This window comes from Taudactylus pleione, unplaced genomic scaffold (assembly GCF_031769625.1).
Source record: "Taudactylus pleione unplaced genomic scaffold, aTauple2 ptg000016l, whole genome shotgun sequence".
Lineage (NCBI taxonomy): Eukaryota > Metazoa > Chordata > Amphibia > Anura > Myobatrachidae > Taudactylus > Taudactylus pleione.
In genome coordinates, this window is record NW_028284418.1 from 13,612,295 (window position 1) to 13,635,162 (window position 22,868).

Below are 22,868 nucleotides of genomic sequence, written 5' to 3' on the forward strand. Positions count from 1 at the left end.
CCTCCAGTGTGAACTCCGAAATAGAGTGTTTAGTGCAGCCGGGAACCTTGTCAGCGAAAGGCGTAGGAGGTTGCTTCCACAAAATGTGGAGAAGATGATGTTCATAAAATGAATGATCAACTCTTCCAGGGAGACCAGCCTCCAGAACGTACAGAGGGACCTGTGGTTGTGGATTCCAGCAGGGACTAATTAATACTCTGTGAGGATGAGGATGTACACAACACTGAAGAGGGTGAGGAATCGGTGGATGAGGAGGATGAGGACGACATCTTGCCTCCGTAGAGCCAGTTTGTGCAGGGACAGATTAATTGCCAGCTTGTTTTGTGGGGGCCCAAACTAACCAATCATTTCAGCCACAGTCGTGTGGCAGACCCTGGCGCTGAAATGTTTGGTTTGTTAAAGTGTGCATGTCCTGTTTATACAACATAAGGGTGGGTGGGAGGGCCCAAGGACAATTCCATCTTGCACCTCTTTTTTTTCTTTGAATTATGTACTGTTTGGGGCCTAGTTTTTCAAACTGCCATCCTGTCTGCCACTGCAGTGTCACTCCTAGATGGACCACGTGTTTGTGCCGCCCACTCGTATCTCTTAGCATAGTCATCCAGCTACCTCGGTGCAACCTTTTGGATATAAAAACACTATTGTGAGGTGTTCAGAATAGACTGGAAATGAGTGTAAATTAAGGTTATTGAGGTTAATAATAGCATAGGAGCAGAAAAACACACAAATTCTGTGATTTTAGCTGTTTTTATGCTTTTTTTAAAAAAAATACAGATCCAAAACCCAGAACCCAAAACACGGAAGGGTGGTTTTGGCAAAACCAATCCAGATCCAAAACACGAAGAAAGATCCAGATCCAAAACCAAAACACAAAACACAAAAAGTGGCCGGTGCATAGTAATACGCTTCGCCAGTGAAATGTACGTTTGCTATTGGGTTTCAATAAAGTAAAAAAAAAAAATTAAATAATGGGTGCAACTCTCCATCTTGTGCAGCAAAAAAAAACAACCCATTGCTTAATCACACACACTTGAAAGCACTAATGAGCTTCAGAGAAGTGGTTAGGTAGTGCTGGCGAACATCACCATCATCAGCATGTATTTTCTCTATATGATTGATTGTACTATTATAGGCATGTATGTGCTTCAGTGGCAGTCTGCATCTGTGCCCAAGTATGCAAATAACACAAGCACACACTTACTGTATGAAACCTATGTTAGAACGCTCCCCCCTCAACCTGCTTCCCTAGTCGTAAGCGATTATGGGCCTTATTCAATTAGAATCGAAAAGTCAGTTTGCGCGATACTTTTTCGCCGATGACGTAATTTTTGAAGATTTCATTTATCCCCGTATTCAATTGTAGCGTCTTTTCGCCGGTGCGATAACGCAATGCAATGTATTAGGTGAAAAAATGTAGCCTATGAATACCCGGCGGAAAAAAGTGCAGAATTGAGGGTTTGGGGTGCAATGTTGCGAGAACCGCCCTGCACTCTTTGGACACCCCCCTGACACAAACTGCATCAAAAAACACAGAAAAAGCACAAAGGACACCCCAAAAAAGCAGTTTGAAAAAGTCAAAGTGGGGGTACAATTCAAAAAGTAAGCCCTAGTTTTTTAGTTTTTTTTTAGCCGATTGCTGAAGGTGCATATTTAGCGCTTTTTAACACTTCACAATAGCCAATTAAAAACATGCTTGCACCCATTTTCATGTACCCCAAATTTGATGGGAGTTGTTATTTTCACAAAAAAACCCCTCAACATGCTGTTCTTCATCACTTATGCAAAGACGCTATTTAGCACATATTGAGCCCTTTTAAAAACCCCAAATACCTTCAGCAGGGCAATTCGGGGGTACCAATAGTGATCTCCCATGTCAGAGCATCTTTTGGGGGGTGTCAGGCTGATTTCCCCAAAACTGACAGAACTTTTCGCCGATTTCAGTTTCACCAGATCCCGTTTTCGCTGATTTGGAATTGAATACGGTGATACACGGGACGAGTGCGATACTTTTTTGCGCAGAAAAGCAGCGAAGACGGCGAAAAGTCCGGTAACTGAGTTTTCGCTCCTAATTGAATACGGGCCTAGAAATTATAAATGTCAGAATCACAAGCTGGCTTAAGTCCAATGCCCAACACCACATAGGACACTTGCCAGATAAAGCAAGGTACCACACTTCATTTATTGTAATTTACTTTTTGATATACACATCCCCTGGTAAAAGGAACAGCATTTGTCAACCAATAGGGTAATTGTTGGAATATAAAGCGTATAGTCCCAAATTAGATATACCATAGCTGATCAATTAAAAATAGCATCCACTGGATACGGACGCTATCTTTATAACTAAACAACATTATTACAGAAGTAAGGGACAATACAGAGTAAAAACAAAAGCACTTTACAAATACAATATCACACTTGTTATGATTGCAAAATCCCAGCCAGCACTGCTGCTTGTCACAACCATGATCTTGCTATCTTGCCCATTGGGGAAGTTTAATATGTTCATAAATAGCTGCCGTCAGAATGTGCCTGTAACCCAAGCTATTATTTTTTTATACTATACCTTCCCAGATGCCTCCGTTACTATGAGATATAGGGAAGCACCTGTACACTGTAAGCAATTTATATCTCCTTCTGTGTCTTTGTAATGATGAGCTAATCCTTGCCTCCTCCCAGGTTTGTGGTCCTGGAGACACTGCCTTATTGTCTAGCTGGACATGTTTGACCCAATTTAGTATTCTTAAATCACTGAAATGTTGCAGTAGGGCCTTTAAGTCATGAACACTGCATGATCACAGTGTTCTTACATGTTTGTTCACAAGTATACCAGTAAGTTGAGTTCAGAAGGAATACTTATAGTATTTAACCTAATATCATAGAAAATGTAAGAACAAATGGTATTACATTTTAGTATAAGAATACATTGTATAGATTAATATTGTATTTATATAGGTTATTATAATATTTATACAAAACCAGGTATGCACTTTGTACTCACACAGATTTTGCCGTATACAGTGTTCTACCGCTGTGCGTGCACAGAAATAAATATTTGTATTTTCGCCCGAATGCAGAGTTGTACACAGCTGTGCGAGTGGACCGCCACTATTTGTATAGTTAGTTTGCTACTGGCCACTGTTATCAGTGCAGGATTGCAACAGCCTACAGTGCAAATGATTCACCTGGAAACAGGTGTATTTATGCTTCCATACAACTCTACATAGCCCGCACTTCCATCAACACGCCCCCTCCCTGAACTTTGTGAGACGCCCCATTACAGCCTAGTTACGCCTCTTCAGTCATATGTGCATCGTCCATACATGTGTACGCTAGCTTCCGAAGCATGTGCAGTGTGAAAACACACAAATTGTGCTTTGCAAACCGGCATGTGTCCAACTCAGCATCAGGCATGGGGGACCTGCTAGAAATATTTGAAGTAGTTATCTCTATATTGTAAAAGAAGGCCAAATATAATCTGATTTACAGAAAAGAGTCATTGGTGATATTTACACATCTATATGCAAGATAATATGTGGATTGAAAGAGAAGAGGTTTTGTGCATTCAGGCCAGTCCCCTGTAAAGGTAATGATTAATAGTAGTGATTAATGGTGGCTCTATCCCAACTAACCATGATGCCTGATTGATATTGCAGGGTTGCAATATATGTAGGTGTATGGGATGGGGGGAGCCAAAATGACACACCCATATCATGACAATACATGGTGTGGGTGTGGGTGGTTTCTCTGATTGTGGTCAGTCAAGGGGAGGGTTCTAGGTACTCAGAAACCCACCCTGCGTGCGCCACTGTATTAATCAGATTACAGTCACACAGTTTGGTAGATGCAGTTGGCAGATTACAGCTATTGCGTTGTGTGTGCCATTATCTTCCAAATGTATTATTCTGACTGAAGCTGGAAGCGATAAAGACGAGTCTGGCAGGATCGTCCCGTCTCTGGCTAGCTGAATATCAAATTTTACAAGACAAATCCTTACACTCAGATAACAAAAAATATGTACATTATCACATACAATTTTGAATGCTACAATAAACCTTTTCATACTACATCAACAGGAACGTTACAATTAGCAGCCTTTTAAACACAACTCTGCACAGTTATAATCTGCTTTGAGTTTTGCACACCCAGATGAATTTGTTATTTAGGTAGTCTGGGCATGGTTCAGGGACACAGAAATAGAAATGACTATTTGCTAACTTTATTCACTTTTTTTTTTTTTATATATATATTTACTATTTGGTCATTATCAGTCACTTATTTTTTCACCAGTAACAATGATGGCTAGAGGAGCATGAGGATACAGAGTGCCTACTTTAGGATATACTGTAGTTTCTTACAATAACTAGGGCAGAATGAGCACTAACTGTAAGGGAAAAAGCACATTTTCTATATTAAAAAAAGGCATTTATAATTTGAAAAACTTTTTTTCAACTATTGAGATGGCTTTCAGAGTAAAAATGGGCTGGCTTTAGGTTTTTCGTTTGTAGCATCCTATTTTACATTGAAAAATAAAAGAAAAAGTAAAAAGTTGCAACTTTTTTTATGGTATAAAATAAAACACACAAAATATGATTTCCAGGGAATAAACAAGCACAAGTGGGAGTTTTCCGGTCAGCTGTGCACACATTTTGTTGACTTCACTCAATTTAAAAAAGAAAATCTCAAAGACTGCAACTAAGAGGGAGATGTATCAAGCCTTGGAGAGAGACAAAGTGGAAAGAGAGATAAAGTACCAACCAATCAGCTCCTAACTGTAATTTTTCTAAAACAGCCTCTAAAATGACAGTTAGCAGCTGATTGGATGGTACTTTATCTCTATCCAAGGCTTGATACATCTCCCCCTGTGTCCACTTAATAAATGTTTGTTACAGACTCAATTGCAGACAACAGGCCTCATTTAGAGTTGGACACAGGCCATTTTACTTTGCATGAAGTATAAATTCCTGTACCTTGCATGATTGTTGCATATCATAGTTTTGCGGACCCTTATGCCTGCATATGTGTCCGAGGGTGGGCAGAGACAATCAAGGGTAAAATGAGTACAGTAAGGGTGTGCTGAAGCAAGTGCAACATAGATGTGAAAGCAACCCTAAGAACCAGGGACGTATCTACCCATTGGTCAGGATGGCACTCGGCAGGGGCTGCGACCAAAGGGGGGGCGCCGTCCGGCAGTGCCTCCAGCAGCCAAGGGGTGGACAAGTCCCCCGGCCCCACAAGTGTGGGGCAGATCGCAGTGAGAGCGGTCTGCCCTACACAGTTTACAAACACACAGCAGCCAGCGGCGGCTGTGTGTTTTTAATAGCAGCCAGCTAATGAGTCAGACAGACTCTCATTTGCTGCTGCGTTGTCCGTGGAGGGAGCCGGCTGGAGCTCACTCATGAGCTCCGTGTTCTGGCTCCCCCGACAGCATGTGATGGGAGGGACATCATACGACATGACGTCTCTCCCATGCAGGAGAAGAGCGGTCAGGACTTAGAGCGGACAGCGGTGGTCGCGTCAGGAGCGGGGATCAGGTAAGTTGAATTTTTTTTTGTTCTTTTTGTGTGTGTGTATAAGCCTGGCACTACGGGGGGGGGGGCACTGAAATAGGTGGTGGCCGCTACTGGGGGCACTTTATGGGGGGGTGCCCTCTACTGGGAGCACTTTATAGGGGTGGCCACTACTAGGGGCAATTTATGGGGGGGGGTGACCACTACTGGGAGCACTGTATAGGGGTGGCCACTACTGGTGGCAATTTGGGGGAGGTGGCCACTACTGGGGGCACTCTATAGGGGGGACTACTACTGGGGACTATTACTGGGCATACTGTATAGGGGGGACTACTACTGGGGTCTACTACTGGGGGCACTGTATAGGGGGACTACTACTGGGGGCAATGCAGCATAGGGGGGATTACTACTGGGGGATTACTACTGGGGTCACTGCATAGGGAGGGGGTAGGGGGGCATCAGTCCATTACATTGCCAGGGGCGCTTTGATCCCTAGATACACCCCTGCTAAGAACACCTCCCTTTTACAGGTACTGTAGGGCTGGTGCAAGGATATGTGATGCTCAGCCTCATCACCAGCAGCAGCACTATTTACCTGCTTACTGACCCCTCCAGCTGGTATTACTTCATTCATTATGTTACATAAAATCACGGCCCTCTATATGCATATTTGTCATTATTTGTCGTTTCCTTTTAGACTACTGCAGGACAGTAGATTCCCTCTGGACTTTAAGAGGGTAAACAATAGACATGTGGATATTAGTATTTCATTACATTTATATGGAATATGTTTTGCAGTTCTTACTTTGTTATATTGTGTACTAACAGGGTAATGTGACTTGGGGCATCTGTATGAAACCTTTCAGAGAGATAAAGTGGAGAAGTTGCCAATAGAAACCAGCTTATAGCTATCATTTATCCAGCACAGTTTAAAAAATCAGTTAAAAGCTGATTGGTTGCTATGGGCAACATCTCCACTTTATCTCTCTCAAAGGTTTGATACATCTCCCCCTTTAGAATTAACAGTGTGAAGCCACATCCTTATCTATGCCTAGTCATAAGTATACACACTAGTACTCCTGACGTATATAAGGCACAAATGCTACGACACATCTTGGGATACATCTGACTACACACATAAGTATGCTTTTCTTATCCATGTTGTGTTCTGCTAACAATGCATTCGTAAATGCGCCCAACTGTAAAAGAGGTACAGTATTCTTCATATTGATTACAATGCTGTAGCTGGTAGATTAGTTAGTTATAGTACACAGTGCTCTGCATACGCACATACATTGCCCTATAAATAAAACAAAGTCAGATATCAGCTTTCCATGTCAAGTAATTGTCCAGCACTTGTAGACAGGGCCCATTGTTACCGGTAAACAGTCACAATACGGTCACCCTACTTCCATTGTGAATTTACACATGCTTTTCACTTTGTGTTTTGTTTAATTATATTATCAAAGAACCAGTATAAATATACTATGTTGCTTGTCACCGTCTTGTCCTTTACAGTGTGTGTGACAGTAGCATAACATAAAGAATCTCCTCAGGTATAAGTTAGGTTGAATAGACGAGAACCCATGGAGAAACCTCTGCACTCAACGTTCCACCACAAGAGAGCAGCACATTTCAAAAAATTCCAACCCTGCTTCACTGGCAATCAGCCCAAGGGCCCGTCAGTCGCCCTCCTTTGTTGAGAAGATCTGCACTAACTCTTCGCAGTCAGAGTCTATCAGTTCACATGGCTTCTCCCCTTCACTGTTCACAACATCTTTTTGTGCTCCAAGAGAAAGGAGGTATCTGTATGGAAGAGAGAGAGAGAGAGCGAGAGACTGGTGTAGTCATATATATTAAAATACACAAGTAACAAGCAAATGTCATCTCCCAGTGTGAGTTATAAAGATGTTATTTAAATTAGTATGTAAACATTGTAATTCTTTCCTGACATCCTATTGTCCCATCTATAACAGGGCTTTACGATGTGCTGTGCTGCCGTCCCACTCCCCTGACCGCGTGACATCATGATGAGGGGGTGGGGCCATAGTGACAGGAATAACAGCAATGTAGAGGCTGCTGTAGCAGTGACATTGGCTGCAGGCTGCTGTTCCAGATAACCTGCTAGTCAGATGCAGGGACCACCATGGGTCCACAGAGCCCTGCTCTCTAGTTATGGCCCTGGTCCCATCATACTTAGCGCCATGTTCATATTTGGGCTATCTGCCAATTTATATTTTTCTAATTTGTTTTTATTTATTTTCTAAGACAAAGAGGTACAGAAAAAAGTAAAAGCAGTAAATGGGAAAGGAATGGAATATAATAGGGGGGACACAATCACCAGAATCACACAAAATATATACATACATGTACATGGGTGCACAACCTCAGGTGGTAATTAGGGATGTGCGCCGGACCATTTTTGCCGGATTTGGATTTGGATTTGGTTCTAATTCGTCGTCCGGCTTTGGATTTGGATTTGGATTTGCCAAACTGCGGTGACTGGCTTTGGATTTGGATTTGGATTTGGATTTGGATTTTTTTACAAAAATTGACAAAAAAAGCTAAAATCACATAAATTGGTCTTTTTTTTCTTCCTAGAGTATTATTAACCTCAATAACATTAATTTCCAGTCAATTTAGACCATATCACAGCTTATAATATTGTTTTCAACATTATTGGCCAAAGGTTGCAGTGAGCTGACTGGTTACTAAGCGACAAAGCAGCGGCACAACGACACAGACACCACAGTATAAAGCACATCTATGACACATTGCCACACAGCAGTGGCAGAAATGAAAAGTAGTGCACCCACCCAGTGGGGTACGGCCAGCAGAGTCACAGTACTTGTTTACAAAGTGGGCTACGGCCCTAGGAGTCACAGTGCACAATCTTATTAGCATTACACCGCACATAGGGCCTGATTCACATTACACCATAAAGTAGTGTCTCTTATTTATGTTACGACACACAGTAGTGCCCCTTTTACACAATGCCCACAGTAGTGACCCTTTTACACAATGCCCACAGTAGCGGTGTCCCTTACACAATGTCCCCCAGCAGTGGTGCCCCCTATGCAGTCCCCTTAGTAGTACGGTCCACTATGCAGTGCCCCCAGTTGAATGCTCCCCAGTAGTATGCCCCCCCAGTAGTATGTCCCCCATTAGCAGGCCCCCCCAGTAGTATGCCCCCCATTAGCATGCCACCCAGTAGTATGCCCCCCCAGTAGTATGGCTCCCCCAGTAGTAGGCTGCCCCAGTAGCAGGCCCCCCCAGTAGTAGGCTGCTCCAGTAGTAGCCCTCCCTGTAGTATGGGCCCCCCCTGTAGTATGGCCCCCCCTGTAGTAGGCCCCCCCAGTAGTATGGCCCCCCCCCAGTAGCAGGCCCCTCAGTAGTATGGCCCCCCCCAGTAGTATAGCCCCCCCCAGTAGCAGGCCCCTCTGTAGTATGGCCCCCCCAGTAGTATAGCCCTGCCCAGTAGCAGACCCCCCCCAGTAGTGCAGACCCCCCCAGTAGTATAGCCCCCCCCAGTAGCAGGCCCCTCTGTAGTATGGCCCCCCAATAGTGCAGATCCCCCCCAGTAGTATGGCCCCCCCAGTAGCAGACCCCCCCCAGTAGTATAGCCCCCCCCAGTAGCAGGCCCCTCTGTAGTATGGCCCCCCCAGTAGTATTGCCTCCCCCAGTAGCAGACCCCCCCCCAGTAGTGCAGACCCCCCCCCAGTAGTATAGCCCCCCCAGTAGCAGGCCCCTCTGTAGTATGGCCCCCCCAGTAGTATAGCCCCCCCCCAGTAGCAGACCCCCCCAGTAGTGCAGACCCCCCCCCCCAGTAGCGCCCCAGGACCTTTGACAAGTAAAAAAATAAAAAAAATAAAACTTACCTGTATCCCCGCTCCCGCGCCATCCGCTCTGTCACACGCTGAGGAGGGAGCCGGAAGACGGAGCTCATGTGTGAGCTCCAGCCGGCTCCCTCCGTGCAGCAGCCAATGAGAGTCTGTGTGACTCTCATTGGCTGCTGTAACAAACACACAGCTGCCGCTGGCGGCTGTGTGTCTGTGTCTGTGTAGGGCAGAGTGCTATCACTGCGCTCTGCCCTACACGCGAGGAGACCTGATGTCGGATTCTCTAGTGAGAATCCGACATCAGGCGGCCGCCGTTCGGCCCCGAACGGGGATCCGAGTCAGGCGGTGAACACCCGAACAGGGTTCGGGTGGACTCGGATCCCCAATGTTCGGAGCGGTTCGGATTCCACAGAATCCGAACCGCTCATCTCTAGTGGTAATACTTTTTATTCTGCAGACTAAACAGCTGGGACACTGGGACACTGAGAGCACCGGGAGTCGGAGCTGCTCGGCCAGGGTTTAACACCAGACCAGCCCTTCTGGCATTTGTGGAGAGACTTTTCCTCAATTTGGTTCTTGTGTCTGGACCCACTATTCTCACTTGGCCTATAGCCCATCAGTGCGATTGTGCCTGGAGCCTAGGTCACCAGTGACCCTGGTGATGTTCATTTTCTTTTGTAACTCCACAAATAGAATCTGTCATTGACATAAATGACCTTGGTCTTCTGATATATATTCCTTTGTTTTATTGTTGTAAAGTTCTTTGATCAATTTATACACTAGTGCGCTGTAAGCTGCAATTTCCCTCTGTCCTCCCCACTCGCTCTACTGTTATTTTTTTATGAAAGGTATTTAAACAAAAATATATATTTTCAACGTGTCACAGTTATATTGTAAGATTACAATTCTATATAAAAGGAGGAGATACGTGCTGTGTTCCTGGAGCATGCATTGAGCAATGGTGTGATATTCCTCCACCATAAGGCCATTGTTTACTTCCAAATGGAAAATAAGCATATTTTAAATGAAAGATATTATATGTCACCCACCTTGGAGTTATTCCCCAACTATTAGAACCAGGTGTATACAACCCACCAAAAAAGCATAGCAGCTGTAAACATTGTGCAGAACACCAGGTGCTAGATAATTACAATGTACAGCTATAAGCATACACATGCTTTAAACTAAATATAATTATCCACATGGTAAGCTATACCCATTCACAGATGCCAGTTTGTATACCCTTTAGAATATGTTTAGTAAGATATAGCGAGTATTCTAATAAGATCCTATTTAATTTTCAATGACACCACCAGTGAGTGGCCCCTATAACATAACTATTGCTGTATGTTAGCTGAGCACTGTACTTAATGGCACTTGTCCAGTAGGAGCTGCCTATGGATACAGAATCAGTAATGTATACCTAGTAAGTGTCAAACAAATGCTAATCCCCATGGCCACTTACACATGTTCCCTGAAGAATGCCGCCTATTCAGTGCATAACCCCTCTTCTCCTGTGCTTATATAGGCTCTAGATGATATCTCTGCTACACCAGTGCTAGGTGTGTAAACGCTAAATACAAGGTTAGCGACATTAGCACTACACGACACAGTGATCAGCATTGTGAACTACTTATACTGCACTGAGAGGTAATCTTGCTGGAAACCCCAAACTAATGGTAACATTGGTTTTCTAATGCGGAATTCTATGGGGCTTATGTAATAGGGTGCGATCTGCAGCCGCTGCAGGAACTCCTGCAAGTCTTCCTGTATTTTTAAAGCCAAAATTATTTTAAAGGCAAAACCAAGGTTTTGCCTTAAAATAATCGTGGCTTTAAAAATATGGGAAGAGGTTTTGCCTTTAAAATAATTGTGGCTTTAAAAATACGGGAAGACTCGCAGGAGTTCCCGCAGCGGCTGCAGATCGCACCCTATTGCATAAGCCCATATGTTTCTAAATGAATTGTAAGTATACATACACAATAAGGTTTTTACCTTCAATGCAGTATACCTGTCACAATAGAGATCATTGATCTTTATGCTAAAAGTAACTTATGTACTCGTTACAGAGCTGACTGCACCTACAATACTATATGCTGCATTTTAGGTTTATCCTGCACTTGGAAAGTATGTTTGTGATTACCCTAGAGATCAATTATATAATGTGTATTTACCAAGTGTGTATGTAATCTAATTGTTCTCAGCTGCTGCACTGGGGTGGGACATTATTTAGTGGAGGCACATACAGGGGTTCAGGAAAAGCTTGGCATGGACAAATCTGGCCTTCGAGGTGTCATTCACATGATATTATTATTTTTATTTATCTGTAAAGTGCTGCGGAATATGTGTGCGCTATATAAATATCTTATAATATATAAGGCGCCACAAGGGTTCCATACATAGTAGATGGAATATACAGTAAAATTACATAGATGGGAGAGGACAGTTAAAGACAAATTCACAACTTTACAGATATACTAATATGCATAATATCATAATCAGCAGATAACATAATTACTTAAAGATCTCAGAAGGAGAAAAGGCCCTGCCTGCAAGATCTTACATTCTACAAGGGCTTAGGGTAAACATATATAGGGGGTGGAGCAGAGTTATAGATTGCAAAGGCTGGTGCGTTGGGAGGAGGTGTGGTAGGCTTTGGTGAATAGATGAGTTCTGAGGGTATGTTTGAAGGTTGGGAAAGTATCTGAGAGTGTGGGAGGAATTCAAGAGGATAGCAGCAGCACGGTAGAAATCCATCCCAGTGTGGGAGGAGTTCATCGGGGAGGAAGGGAAGCAGCAGTCATAGGTAGAGTGATGTGGGCGGTAGAGAGTGTTGGTGGGAATCAGGTGGATGATGTAGAAAGGAGAAGAGAGGTTGAGGGCTTTGCATGTGTGAGAGGAGTTTTGATTCTGAGTGAGACAGGTAGACAGCATAGGGGGTCAGGCAGACAGCATAGGGGGTCAGGCAGACAGCATAGGGGGTCAGGCAGACAGTACAGGGAAACAGGCAGACAGGACAGGGTGACAGCAAAGGTGTAAAGGTGAGAGGAATATGAGGCAAGTAGTTAAGGAAAGACTGAAGGGAGCAGATCAATAGGTTGACGAGGAGCAGATTACAGTAATCTTTACAAGAGATAATAAGGGCTGCGATGGGGGTTTAATGGCTCCCTTGGGGCTCTATTTATTAACATTATTTTTACTAAAATAAAGTGAAAAAGGGTGTTTTCACACCCTTTTCACATTATTTTAGTATCACCTATAGTTATTACAGGGCAATTGGAGTAGAATTCGTAAAATTCTACTCCAACCCCTAAGTATCACTAATTTTTAGTAAAGCAGATCGCATTTCCCATAATTGTAATGGGAAATGTGATCCGACCTGAGTTACTAAAAATAAAATGTGAAAAAATATCAGGGAAAGCACTGTGATAATAACGCCACCTGGAGGTGGCGTTATCCAGGGTCTCCCCCGGTTACCGGCCTCCTGCCCTGCTCTAACGGGGAGAGCAGAGCCGGGAGTCGGTCCCAGTAATTAGCTGTGTGGTCTAAAAAGACCACACGCTGATTACTGTAAAAAAAAAGAAAAAAAAGTTGTAAAAAGAAAAATTTACTTACCTGACTCCAGGGACCGGCGATCGGGCCTCCGGTGATGACTCCCATCCGGTCAGCTGGTCTCCCAGAGTGCACTGTGGCCCGGTCATCAGGTGATCGGGTGCCAGTGCAGTATGGGAGATCACCTGACCGGAGGAATGGAGAACATCACCGGAGGCCCGGAACATACAGGTAAGTGTATTTAAGGGAGAGGGGGTCGCGGGGGGGGTCCGTGATCGCGGGGGCGGAGCTTAGCGCCAGGGGGGTAGCAGTGGCAACTGGTCGGCGCATGCGCGGGCACTTAATCACGGTATTTTTTGCGAAAATTCCATGATAAGGCTCCAAAGGGGATTTGCAAGGACAGAGCTTTATCGCAAGCTCTGTCCCTGTAAGGGAATTGTAGTAAATCCCTCTGATATTGCCTGAATTCGCAATGCGAATTCACTCGGTAATATCACACTACAATCTGCATTCAATATGCGGATTGTAGTAAATAGAGCCCATAGTCAGGAATGTTCTAATCCTGGAAATATTTCAGAGATGGAAACAAAAGGATTTAGAGAGGGATTGGATGTACAGGGAGAGAGAGAGCAGAGTTGAGGATAAATCTATACATGGTTTTTGGGAAACAGGGATCCCGGCTGCCAGGAAGAGCATTCAAGTTTCCAGGTCAGGCACCACGTCTGACCGGAGCCGTCCACTTCCCGGTTAAAGTGGGCAGTCCAGACGGCCTATGACGCAATTCGTGCTGAATCACTCCATCGTAGCCACGCTGCCAACATTATAATGCCAGTAATATCGGGGCCATGATGATGTGATAGCGTCATCACACCTCCCGCACTGTCTACCTACGCTGAGCCACGCCAACCGCCGTGCCAACCTCCCGGAGGGGGCAACCAGTAAGTCGGTAAGTATGATGTAATGTAACAAGTTTGGGGGATAGGTACCATCTCCTGTGGTAGACAGTAGTGAACAGCAGCTGAGAGATCATACAAGTTGAAGGTTTGGGGTATAACTGACCTGTCCAGTTTTATTAAGCTGAGAAATAAAATAAAACTTCAAAATAAACACCTTGCCTGTCCGGCACTTATTAAACTTACATTTTTCCTGACTGTCAACTACAAAATCATTGGAAGTTTCAGCAAGTGTACTGTAGCTCACCTTTAGTAGCAGGTGTTCTCTCACAGTGGGCCCTATGTATCAATATTATTTTTTATAAAAAAATGTGACAGGCAGAGCACAGCCGGGCCCTGTGATCAGCTGTGTGGTCTAAAGAGACCACAAGCTGATCACTGAAAAACAAAGTAAAAAAAACCCCACTTACCTGCATCCAGGGGCCGATTATCAGTACTCCGATGATGTCCCTGGGGCTCCGGTCAGCTGGTCTCTGGGCTCTTGCACTGTGACCTGCTGCATAGAGCAACTGACCGGAGTCACAGTGCAGAGGATGGAGACCAGCTGACCGGAGCCCCAGAGGACATCACCGGAGGCACCACTCACCAAGGTAAGTTGATGAGTCGGCGGCACATGCGTGGACATCTCACTATTTCTTGCGATAGAGATTGCAAGAGATTTTTGATAAATCCCTGTGATATTTCCTATATTCGCAATGCGAATTTAGCCAAAAATATCACTCTACAACCGCATTTTAAATGCGGATTGAAGTAAATAGGGCCCAGAGACTGCAATCCCATTCTCCAGGCAGTGAGAGACTGGATATTCAGCCTGCCATTTTTATTCACATATTCACACAGGTGCAAGTACTAACCAGCCTACTCATAGGCTGGAGGCCCTAATGACCTAAAATGGGCCTAATGGATGGAGCCCACCCTCACTCTCCATCTATAACCCCAGGAACCCATAACGAGTTTTTACCAAAGCCCAAAAGCTCTCATGAAGCCGCTTAAATAACAACAAATCATACTTGCCGACAATGTGACTGCCTCCTCCAGGAAGAGGCAGCCTAGACCGGTATAGCAGGGGGGACGTGCCACTAATCGGGGACGCAACTGCGCGAATCATGTCATCGGCTCCCCTGGACTGCCCTCTTACAAGGGAGATGGGGAGCGGATGCCTGTTGCAGGCCAGCAGGTAGACTTTCCCAATCTTCTGGGGTGCCGGGAGAGTAGGCAAGTAACCAACAAACATTTTCCTGGGGTTTTTAAAACATGTAGCTCAGAAGCCTGGGACAAATAAACCTGCCTTCACACACTATTCCAGTGTTCTTGTCACAGTACTTTTGTGTTAAGCTAGTGAGAAAAAAAATAAAACTTAGACTTCCCCCAGCAGCACTAAACAAGTTGTTTACATCTTGTGATATTCTGACTGCAAGGAAATAAATGGTAATGTTTCTAAACCCAGAGTTGGTATTCTATATATAGCCACCATTAGAGGGTGCTAAAGAGCTGATGGAATACGTTCACTAACCCAATGTAAGATTTACATGGAGATGGGTTAGAAAAAAGAGGAAAAAAACATTTTGAGAACTATAAAAATGTGTACTGCCCATTCATTAGACTAATACCCATTTTCCACCAAAATTCTGTGTCCGACCCGGGTTTTTGAACATGGTTCCAACCATGTCATAGCCTTAGTCATAGTTAGATTCTTTTTACATGGGATATAGTCACCATCGCAGCGGACGGGATGTTGGAGATCAGAAAATCAGTGACTGAATCCTGACAGTAGTCGGAATCTCGGCTCCAGAAGCCAGACTGCCGACATCCCGACGGTAAGTATTACGGTTAGGGGGAGGCTTAGGGTTAGGCACTAGGGGAAGGGTCAGGATTAGGCTCTGGGGGGGGTAGTGGGGGGTTAGGCTGAGGGAAAGGTGGGTTAGGGGTTAGGGTTAGGCTACTCACCTTCAGGTGTCTGGATTCTGACAGTTGAGATGCTGCTGTTGGTATTCTGACCTCCGGGATTCCATACCCAACCCCTTTTACACTGCACCTTGGACCTGGGTGGAGACTGCTCACTGAAGCTCCAATCAGGGTCGTAACTAGGGGTGTGCGAGTGGTGCGAACGCACAGAGCGCAGTGCTCTGTGGACGGCACCACCGCTCAACCACAGCTCCTGCAACTGGCTAGCAGGGTGCTTGTAATGGCACCCTGCTGCCAGAATCTCTGCAGCTGTGCCACATGTAGCGTCTTTAGGTCACAACGCTCCAGACGGCAGCCCAGAGCGCAATCACCTGGGTGCAGGCCACGCCCCCTCAACGTGACATCATACAGAGGAGCGTGGCCAGCATCGGGAGCACTAGCTATGGCACTAGCTCCAGTCAGCGGCTTCTCTTTTGCGTGACCCTCGGCCCAGGTTATTATTTTTAGACTCTCTTATAGCAAACGTCGACCCGGGTTATTTGTTTGGCATATGACAGTGTTCTGCCAGAGATCAACATATCAGCATTATAGGTTTCCACCCCATCCCTCATTGCTTTAATATAAATTGGTACTTTTGCTGGGGTAACTTGAAAAATTGCTTTACAGGCTGTGAACAACTCACAAGCAAACAAAAGTCACCCACTAACCACTAAGGTACGGAATGCCCCCCACTCAGTTATTTTTGTTTCTTAACAGTCATTTATATAGTAGCGGTATGCGTTCGGCATCCCGGCGGTCAGGATGCCGATGCTGACATTACCTGGGCCAGAATACCGACGCCAGTCAGAATCCCGGCGCCGGCTTCCTAACTGCCAGAATGCCAAAGGTAAGTAATGGGATCGGGGGTGGGTTAGGCACTAGGGGGAGGGTTAGGAAATAAGGGGGGAGGGTTAGGTTTAGGGTGCGGGGAGGTTGGATTCAGGCACTAGGGGGGAGAGGGAGGGTTAGGGTAGGGAGAGAGGGAGGGTTAGCATACTGGCCAACAAGTGTCGGTATGTTAACCCTGTCGGGATCCCGGGTTCGGGATTCTGACCGCCAGGATCCCGATTGGCGGTATTTCATACCGATTCCATAGTAGCAGCATAGTCCATTGAGTTTTACAATTGGAAACAAAACAGTAATAAAATTACGTTTAGGGGGAGGTTTAGGGTTAGGCACTAGGGGGAGGTTTAGGGTTAGGCACTAGGGGGAGGGTCAGGGTTAGGCTGGGGGGGGGTAGTGGAGGGTTAGGCTGTGGGAAAGGTGGGTTAGGGTTAGGCTACTTACCTTTAGACGTCCGGATTCTGACAGTTGAGATGCTGTTGTTGGTATTCTGACCTCAGGGATTCCATACCCAACCCCTTTTACACTGCACCTTGGACCCGGGTGGAGACAGCTCACTGAAGCTCCAATCAGGGCCGTAACTAGGGGTGTGTGAGTTGTGCGAACGCTCACAGCATAGTGCTCTGTGGACGGCACCGCCGCTCATCCACAGCTCCTGCAACTGGCTAGCAGGGTGCCTGCAATGGCACCCTGCTGCCAGAATCTCTGCAGCAGTGCCACCTGGAGCGTTTTTAGGCCATAACACTCCAGGTGGTCACAACGCTGCCCTTACAACAATCTGGAGCATAATCACCCGCTCCCGGCGCTGGGTGCAGGCCACGCCCCCGCAACGTGGAGTCATACAGAGGGGTGTGTCCTGCACCGGGAGCACTAGCTATGGCACTGGCTCCAATCAGCTGCTTTTTGCGTGACCCTGGTCGTATAACTCGGGTTGTGCAGTTTACACCGCTCCATTACCAGGGTCGGATTCCCGGGTAACTCGGCCCAGGTTATTTTTTTTAGACTCTCTTACAGCAAACGTCGACCCGGGTTATTTGTTTGGTTGAAAATCCCCTGCAGCATATGACAGTGTTCTGCCAGAGATCAACATATCAGCATTATAGGTTTCCACCCCATCCCTCATTGCTTGAAATATAAATTGGTGCTTTTGCTGGGGTAACTTGAAAAATTGCTTTACAGGCTGTGAACAACTCACAAGCAAACAAAAGTCACCCACTAACCACTAAGGTACGGAATGCCCCCCACTCAGTTATTTTTGTTTATTAACAGTCATTTATATAGTAGCGGTATGCGGTCGGCATCACGACGGTCAGGATGCCGATGCTGACATTACCTGCGCCAGAATACCGACGCCAGTCAGAATCCCGGCGCCAGCTTCCTGACCGCCGGTATGCCGAAGGTAAGTAACGGGGTCAGGGGGAAGGTTAGGCACTAGGGGGAGGGTTAGGGTTAGGCAATAAGGGGGGAGGGTTAGGTTTAGGGTGCGGGGAGGGTAGGTTTAGGCACTAGGCGGGGGAGAGGTTAGGTTCAGGCACCTGGGAGGGAGGGTTAGGGTAGGGAGAGAGGGAGGGTTAGCATACTGACCAACAAGTGTCGGTATGTTAACCCTGCTAGTAGGAAGGCACCTGACGCAGTTGTTCGTTATCAGCAAGGGAGTGCCGACCTTTACAGAAAGCATATATATATATGATGAGTAAAGACCTGATCTGTCAGAGTGGAAAATTGTCAGCTAATTTCCTGCATTGGCAAAGTACCATACTTGCCTACTCTCCCGGAATGGGCAGGAGGCTCCTGAAAATCAAGTGGCACTCCCGGCCGCCTGGAAAAGTCGGCAAGTTTCTTGACCGGCCCCCACCCGCCCGCATACAATCTGCCCCCAAGGGGGTCTGTTGACACAATTTGCGCTGAATCGCGTCATCATGGTGCCACCCCCTGCTTCACAATAACGGCATTGTGTAGTGGAGGCGAGGCCATGATGATACAATCGCACGGTCACTCCTCCCGCTCTGCCCCAATAAAGGATTATGTTCCCACCACACCATCCTTACGCCGCACCGTTATGTTGACCTCGCTGCCTCCTCCCAGAGGGGGCAGCTGGAATTTTGGCAGGTATGAGAAGTGCCTGAAGTCCTGATTTGTGCATTCTTGATACTCACATGTGGATTACATTGTGTGACCTACTTAGTTTTATGTATAAGAAGTTAAATCAGCTGTCAACCTAATATTAGCTACAACTAGTGATTTCCTAGGTACTCACAGTAAAAGGCTGCATGGGTGAAACACAGCATTACAGGCACCATAGCAAAAGTTGGGGTAGGGCTGGCGATGCCGTGCTATCCTCTGAGCTCCTATGCATAAACAATGAAGCCTTGCCAAGGGCTTCACTGAACATGTGCCGTCTCCCGTCTCCGAAGAGTAGAGCAGAAAGTTCGTCAAGAAAGTTGTCCACCATTGCCGTACTTACGCATTCTTCAAAGTGTTATCAGTTCCACCACTACAACCCCTGCAGTGGTGATAGATCCACCAGTGTAAACAAAGAGGGGTATTCAATATGGGAGCGAAAAGTCCATGACTTTTAACTCCACATCGGAGCTTTTCCTGGGATAAAGTATCGGGTGCGCGCCCACTTTAACCCCGTATTCAAATAAAAAGCTACGCAAACGGGAGCCGGCGAAATAGGATCAGCGAAAAAAAACGAGATTTACCTGGAATAAATTGTAGGACCCCCCTCAAGCTGTCAAAACATGGGGGATCACTATGGGTACCCCCGTTTTAGCCTGCAAAAGAAAGTCGGGGTTTTAAATAGCGGCTGCAGGTGGTTTTTTCCGACATTGAATAAGTGATGCAGAAGAGCACTTAGGTTATTTCTTTTTGTTTTTTTAAGTGGTCCCATCAAATTTGGGGTACATGAAAATGGGTACTAGCATATTTTTATGTCCCTAAAGTAATTTTTTAAAAATTCTGCAAAAATGCACCTGCCGCTAATAGCCTATTCTAGAAAACACCTGCCGCATACTTACAGAATAGCCCTGAACCTATTTCCCTATTGTTAATCATGTTTTTCCTTTTTTTTTTCACCCCAATTTTTAAATAAATTTTTTGGAGTGTCCCTATTTTTTTTAAAAAACTTTTTTTTACACAGTTATTTTTAAAATGTAATTCCCAGGGGTGCAGGCTATTTTTTTTAAGCCTGCACCCCTAAACTCCAAATCTGCACTTTTTTTCGCCACCTATTCAGTGGTGAAAAGTAATCCCGTTTTTTTTTCAAAGGCTTTTCGAACCTGCGAAAAGTCTTTGAAATTGAATACGGGGATAATTGAAATCGGCGAAAATGACGCCGATTTTCACTCCAAATTGAATACCACTGAAAATGTAATTCCATGTCAGGTAGTTTTTGTCTTATAGTGCTAGCATGAATTATAATATAGCAGCTGTCAGTACGTGACCCACAGTGCCACCATCAATTCAATAACTGAATGGAAGCCTCTTTCTTAATAGGAGTCACCAACCAATATTAGTTACAGTTGGAGCCTCTTTCAGAAACCCCTAAACCCAGGACCACAAAGAGAAACAGGAAGAGAGATAAGCAGATAAGCATAGTGACCGTTATAATTAGAGGATGAAGATATAATCCAAGGAAATGTTTATTCAGTATTTTAATAAATTATTTTATTCTTTACAGTTTTTCAAGTTTTCGTTTTTTTTAGTTTACTTAATGAAAGTTGTTTAAATGAATGCATTTTTTTTTCTTCTGGAACTTGTTAATTATACTTATGCCACTGTACCACATTAACGCCACTTCTTCCACTTGAACAATTGTTTTCAAATGTCTTGCATGAGCGAATCTTCACTTGAGCCAGGTAAAGGATATTGGAAAACAGCGGTTCAAGTAGAAGAAGTGTTGCTAATTTGCTGCAGTGGCGTCCATATACCGTAATTAACACGTAACTTTCTTTTTTTTTTTTTACAAATCAATAAAAAGTAGTTCTGCTTTAGATGCTTATACTTCCAAGAATAAGGATTTATGTAAAAGCTTCTGTCCCAGTAACAATATATGATGACGGTGGTAACAGAACAGAGAGTACCACCTCAATGCTTGAAAAATAGGCTCCACCAACAAGTGTTATTGCTGATTGTACCTTAATATATAGGGCCAAATGTAATAGGGTGAGAGCTTAGAAAATGTGAGAGTTTAGCTGTAAATTCTCACACTTGTTAAACTCGGCCAATGTAATAGAGTTTGAGAACAGGCAAACTCACATGTTTTTCAGACTCAAAAAACTCTCACGATATAAACTCTCATCCAGATGTTTTCCCATCTTGAAGATACAACTCGACCAATGTAATAGTGTGAGAGGTTACTGCTAATCTCTCACATCTTCTAAGCTCTCACCCTATTACATTTGGCCCATAGTTTGCAGTGGAAACAACTCATTTTGCAAAAACACTATCTTCTCCAGAATTGCATTCTGCCCTTATTACAAATCAAACCCTTTGGTCAATACTGTAATAAAACATTTCTATATAAGCTGTTGCTATAATATGATATAATAAACCACATTATAACTAATCAGGTACGTGCAAACATAAAAGTAAAGTTGGCTAAGCACACCAAAGTGAACAAACATATCTAAAGAGATCTGGGTCTGATTTTTATTTCCAACCCAAATTACAGTGGGAGTGGGTTATACATTATAAAGCCGCCAAAGTCTGGGTCTGCTTTTTGCCCTAATTTATATTTCTTCTCTCTGTTAAGTTATCTATATTAATTCGATACAATAGTTATTCATTATTACTTGTATATAAACTATAAGCAAGTAATAAACAGACTGAATTGATACAGTGCTATGCATCAAGTAATGAAGCTGAGCATCAACACTTTGGGCTCTATTTATTAACATTATTTTTACTAAAATAAAGTTAAAAAGGGTGAAAGGGTGTTTTCCTATACTGAGTAAATAGGGTATAGACAATTGGACATTAGCTGAACCATGATAGGTCGAGATGTATCATTATTCACAGTCAATATGTGATTATATGATTATATACGCAGCTTACTGGCTTTTATTCTTTGCCAGCATGTATGAAGATCTTGTTGCTGGGACAGCTGTGCGATAACCTTTAGTATCTAGTTTACTGAAAAATCTTTATATAAATCCCACATTTCCAAGAAAGAGATTGTGGAATATAAACAATCACTCACATAGGGCTCTATTTATTAACATTATTTTTACTAAAATAAAGTGAAAAAGGGTGTTTTCACATTATTTTAGTATCACCTATAGTTATTACAGGGCAATTGGAGTAGAATTCATAAAATTCTACTCCAACCCCTAAGTATCACTTATTTTTAGTAAGCAGATCGCATTTCCCATAATTGTAATGGGAAATGTGATCCGACCAAAGTTACTAAAAATAAATTGTAAAAAAATATTGGGGAAAGTCCTGTGATAATAACGCCACCTGGGTTTCCCCCAGTTACCGGCCTGCTACTCTGCTCTAACGGGGAGAGCAGAGCCTGTAGCCGGTCTCAGTGATCAGCTGTGTGGTCTAAACAGACCGCAAGCTGATTACTGTTAAAAAAGAAAAAAAATTGTCAAAAACAATTTTTACTTATCTGACTCCATGGACCGGTGATCGGGCCTCCGGTGATGTCTCCCCTCCGGTCAGCTGGTCTCCCATAGTGCACTGCGGCTCAGTCATCAGGTGATCGGGTCCCCTGATCGGAGGAATGGAGAACATCACCTGAGGCCCGGAACATGCAGGTAAGTGTAATTAAGGGAGGGGGGGTCGCGGGGGGATCCACGATCGTGGGGGGCGGGGCTTAGAGCCAGGAGGCGGAGCTTAGGGCGAGGAGTGGTAGCAGCGACGGTCGGTCGGCGCATGCGCGGGCACTTTGTCACGGTATTTTTTGAGAAAATACCGTGACTAGTGTGCGGAGGGGATTTGCAGGGACAGAGCTTTATCGCAAGCTCTGTCCCTGCAAGGGATTTGTAGTAAATCCCTGTGATATTGGCTGAATTCACAAAGCAAATTCAGTAGATAATATCACACTACAATCTGCATTCAATATGCGGATTGTAGTAAACAGAGCCCTATAACAGTAACATCCAGAAAGTCTTCAAACAGGCGAGTTATAAAGGTAGGACTATGGTAAAATACAGGCCTTTTGATTCTGTGTAAAATAAGTAAAATAAACAATAATCCTTAGGACTTTTGAATAAAAA

At 44.5% G+C, this 22,868-nt stretch overlaps 1 protein-coding gene across 1 annotated transcript in view; it reads right to left on the bottom strand.

The window, feature by feature from the left end:
* Positions 1 to 4,544: 4,544 nt before the first annotated feature.
* The window catches only part of PPP1R27 (protein phosphatase 1 regulatory subunit 27), a 36,168-nt gene continuing 17,844 nt past the window's right edge, over positions 4,545 to 22,868 (bottom strand). The window contains exon 3 of the mRNA XM_088474754.1: positions 4,545 to 7,316. Within this exon, the coding sequence (XP_088330880.1) occupies positions 7,193 to 7,316 (124 nt within the window). The 3' untranslated portion in view covers positions 4,545 to 7,192. The remainder of the gene's footprint in view (positions 7,317 to 22,868) is intronic.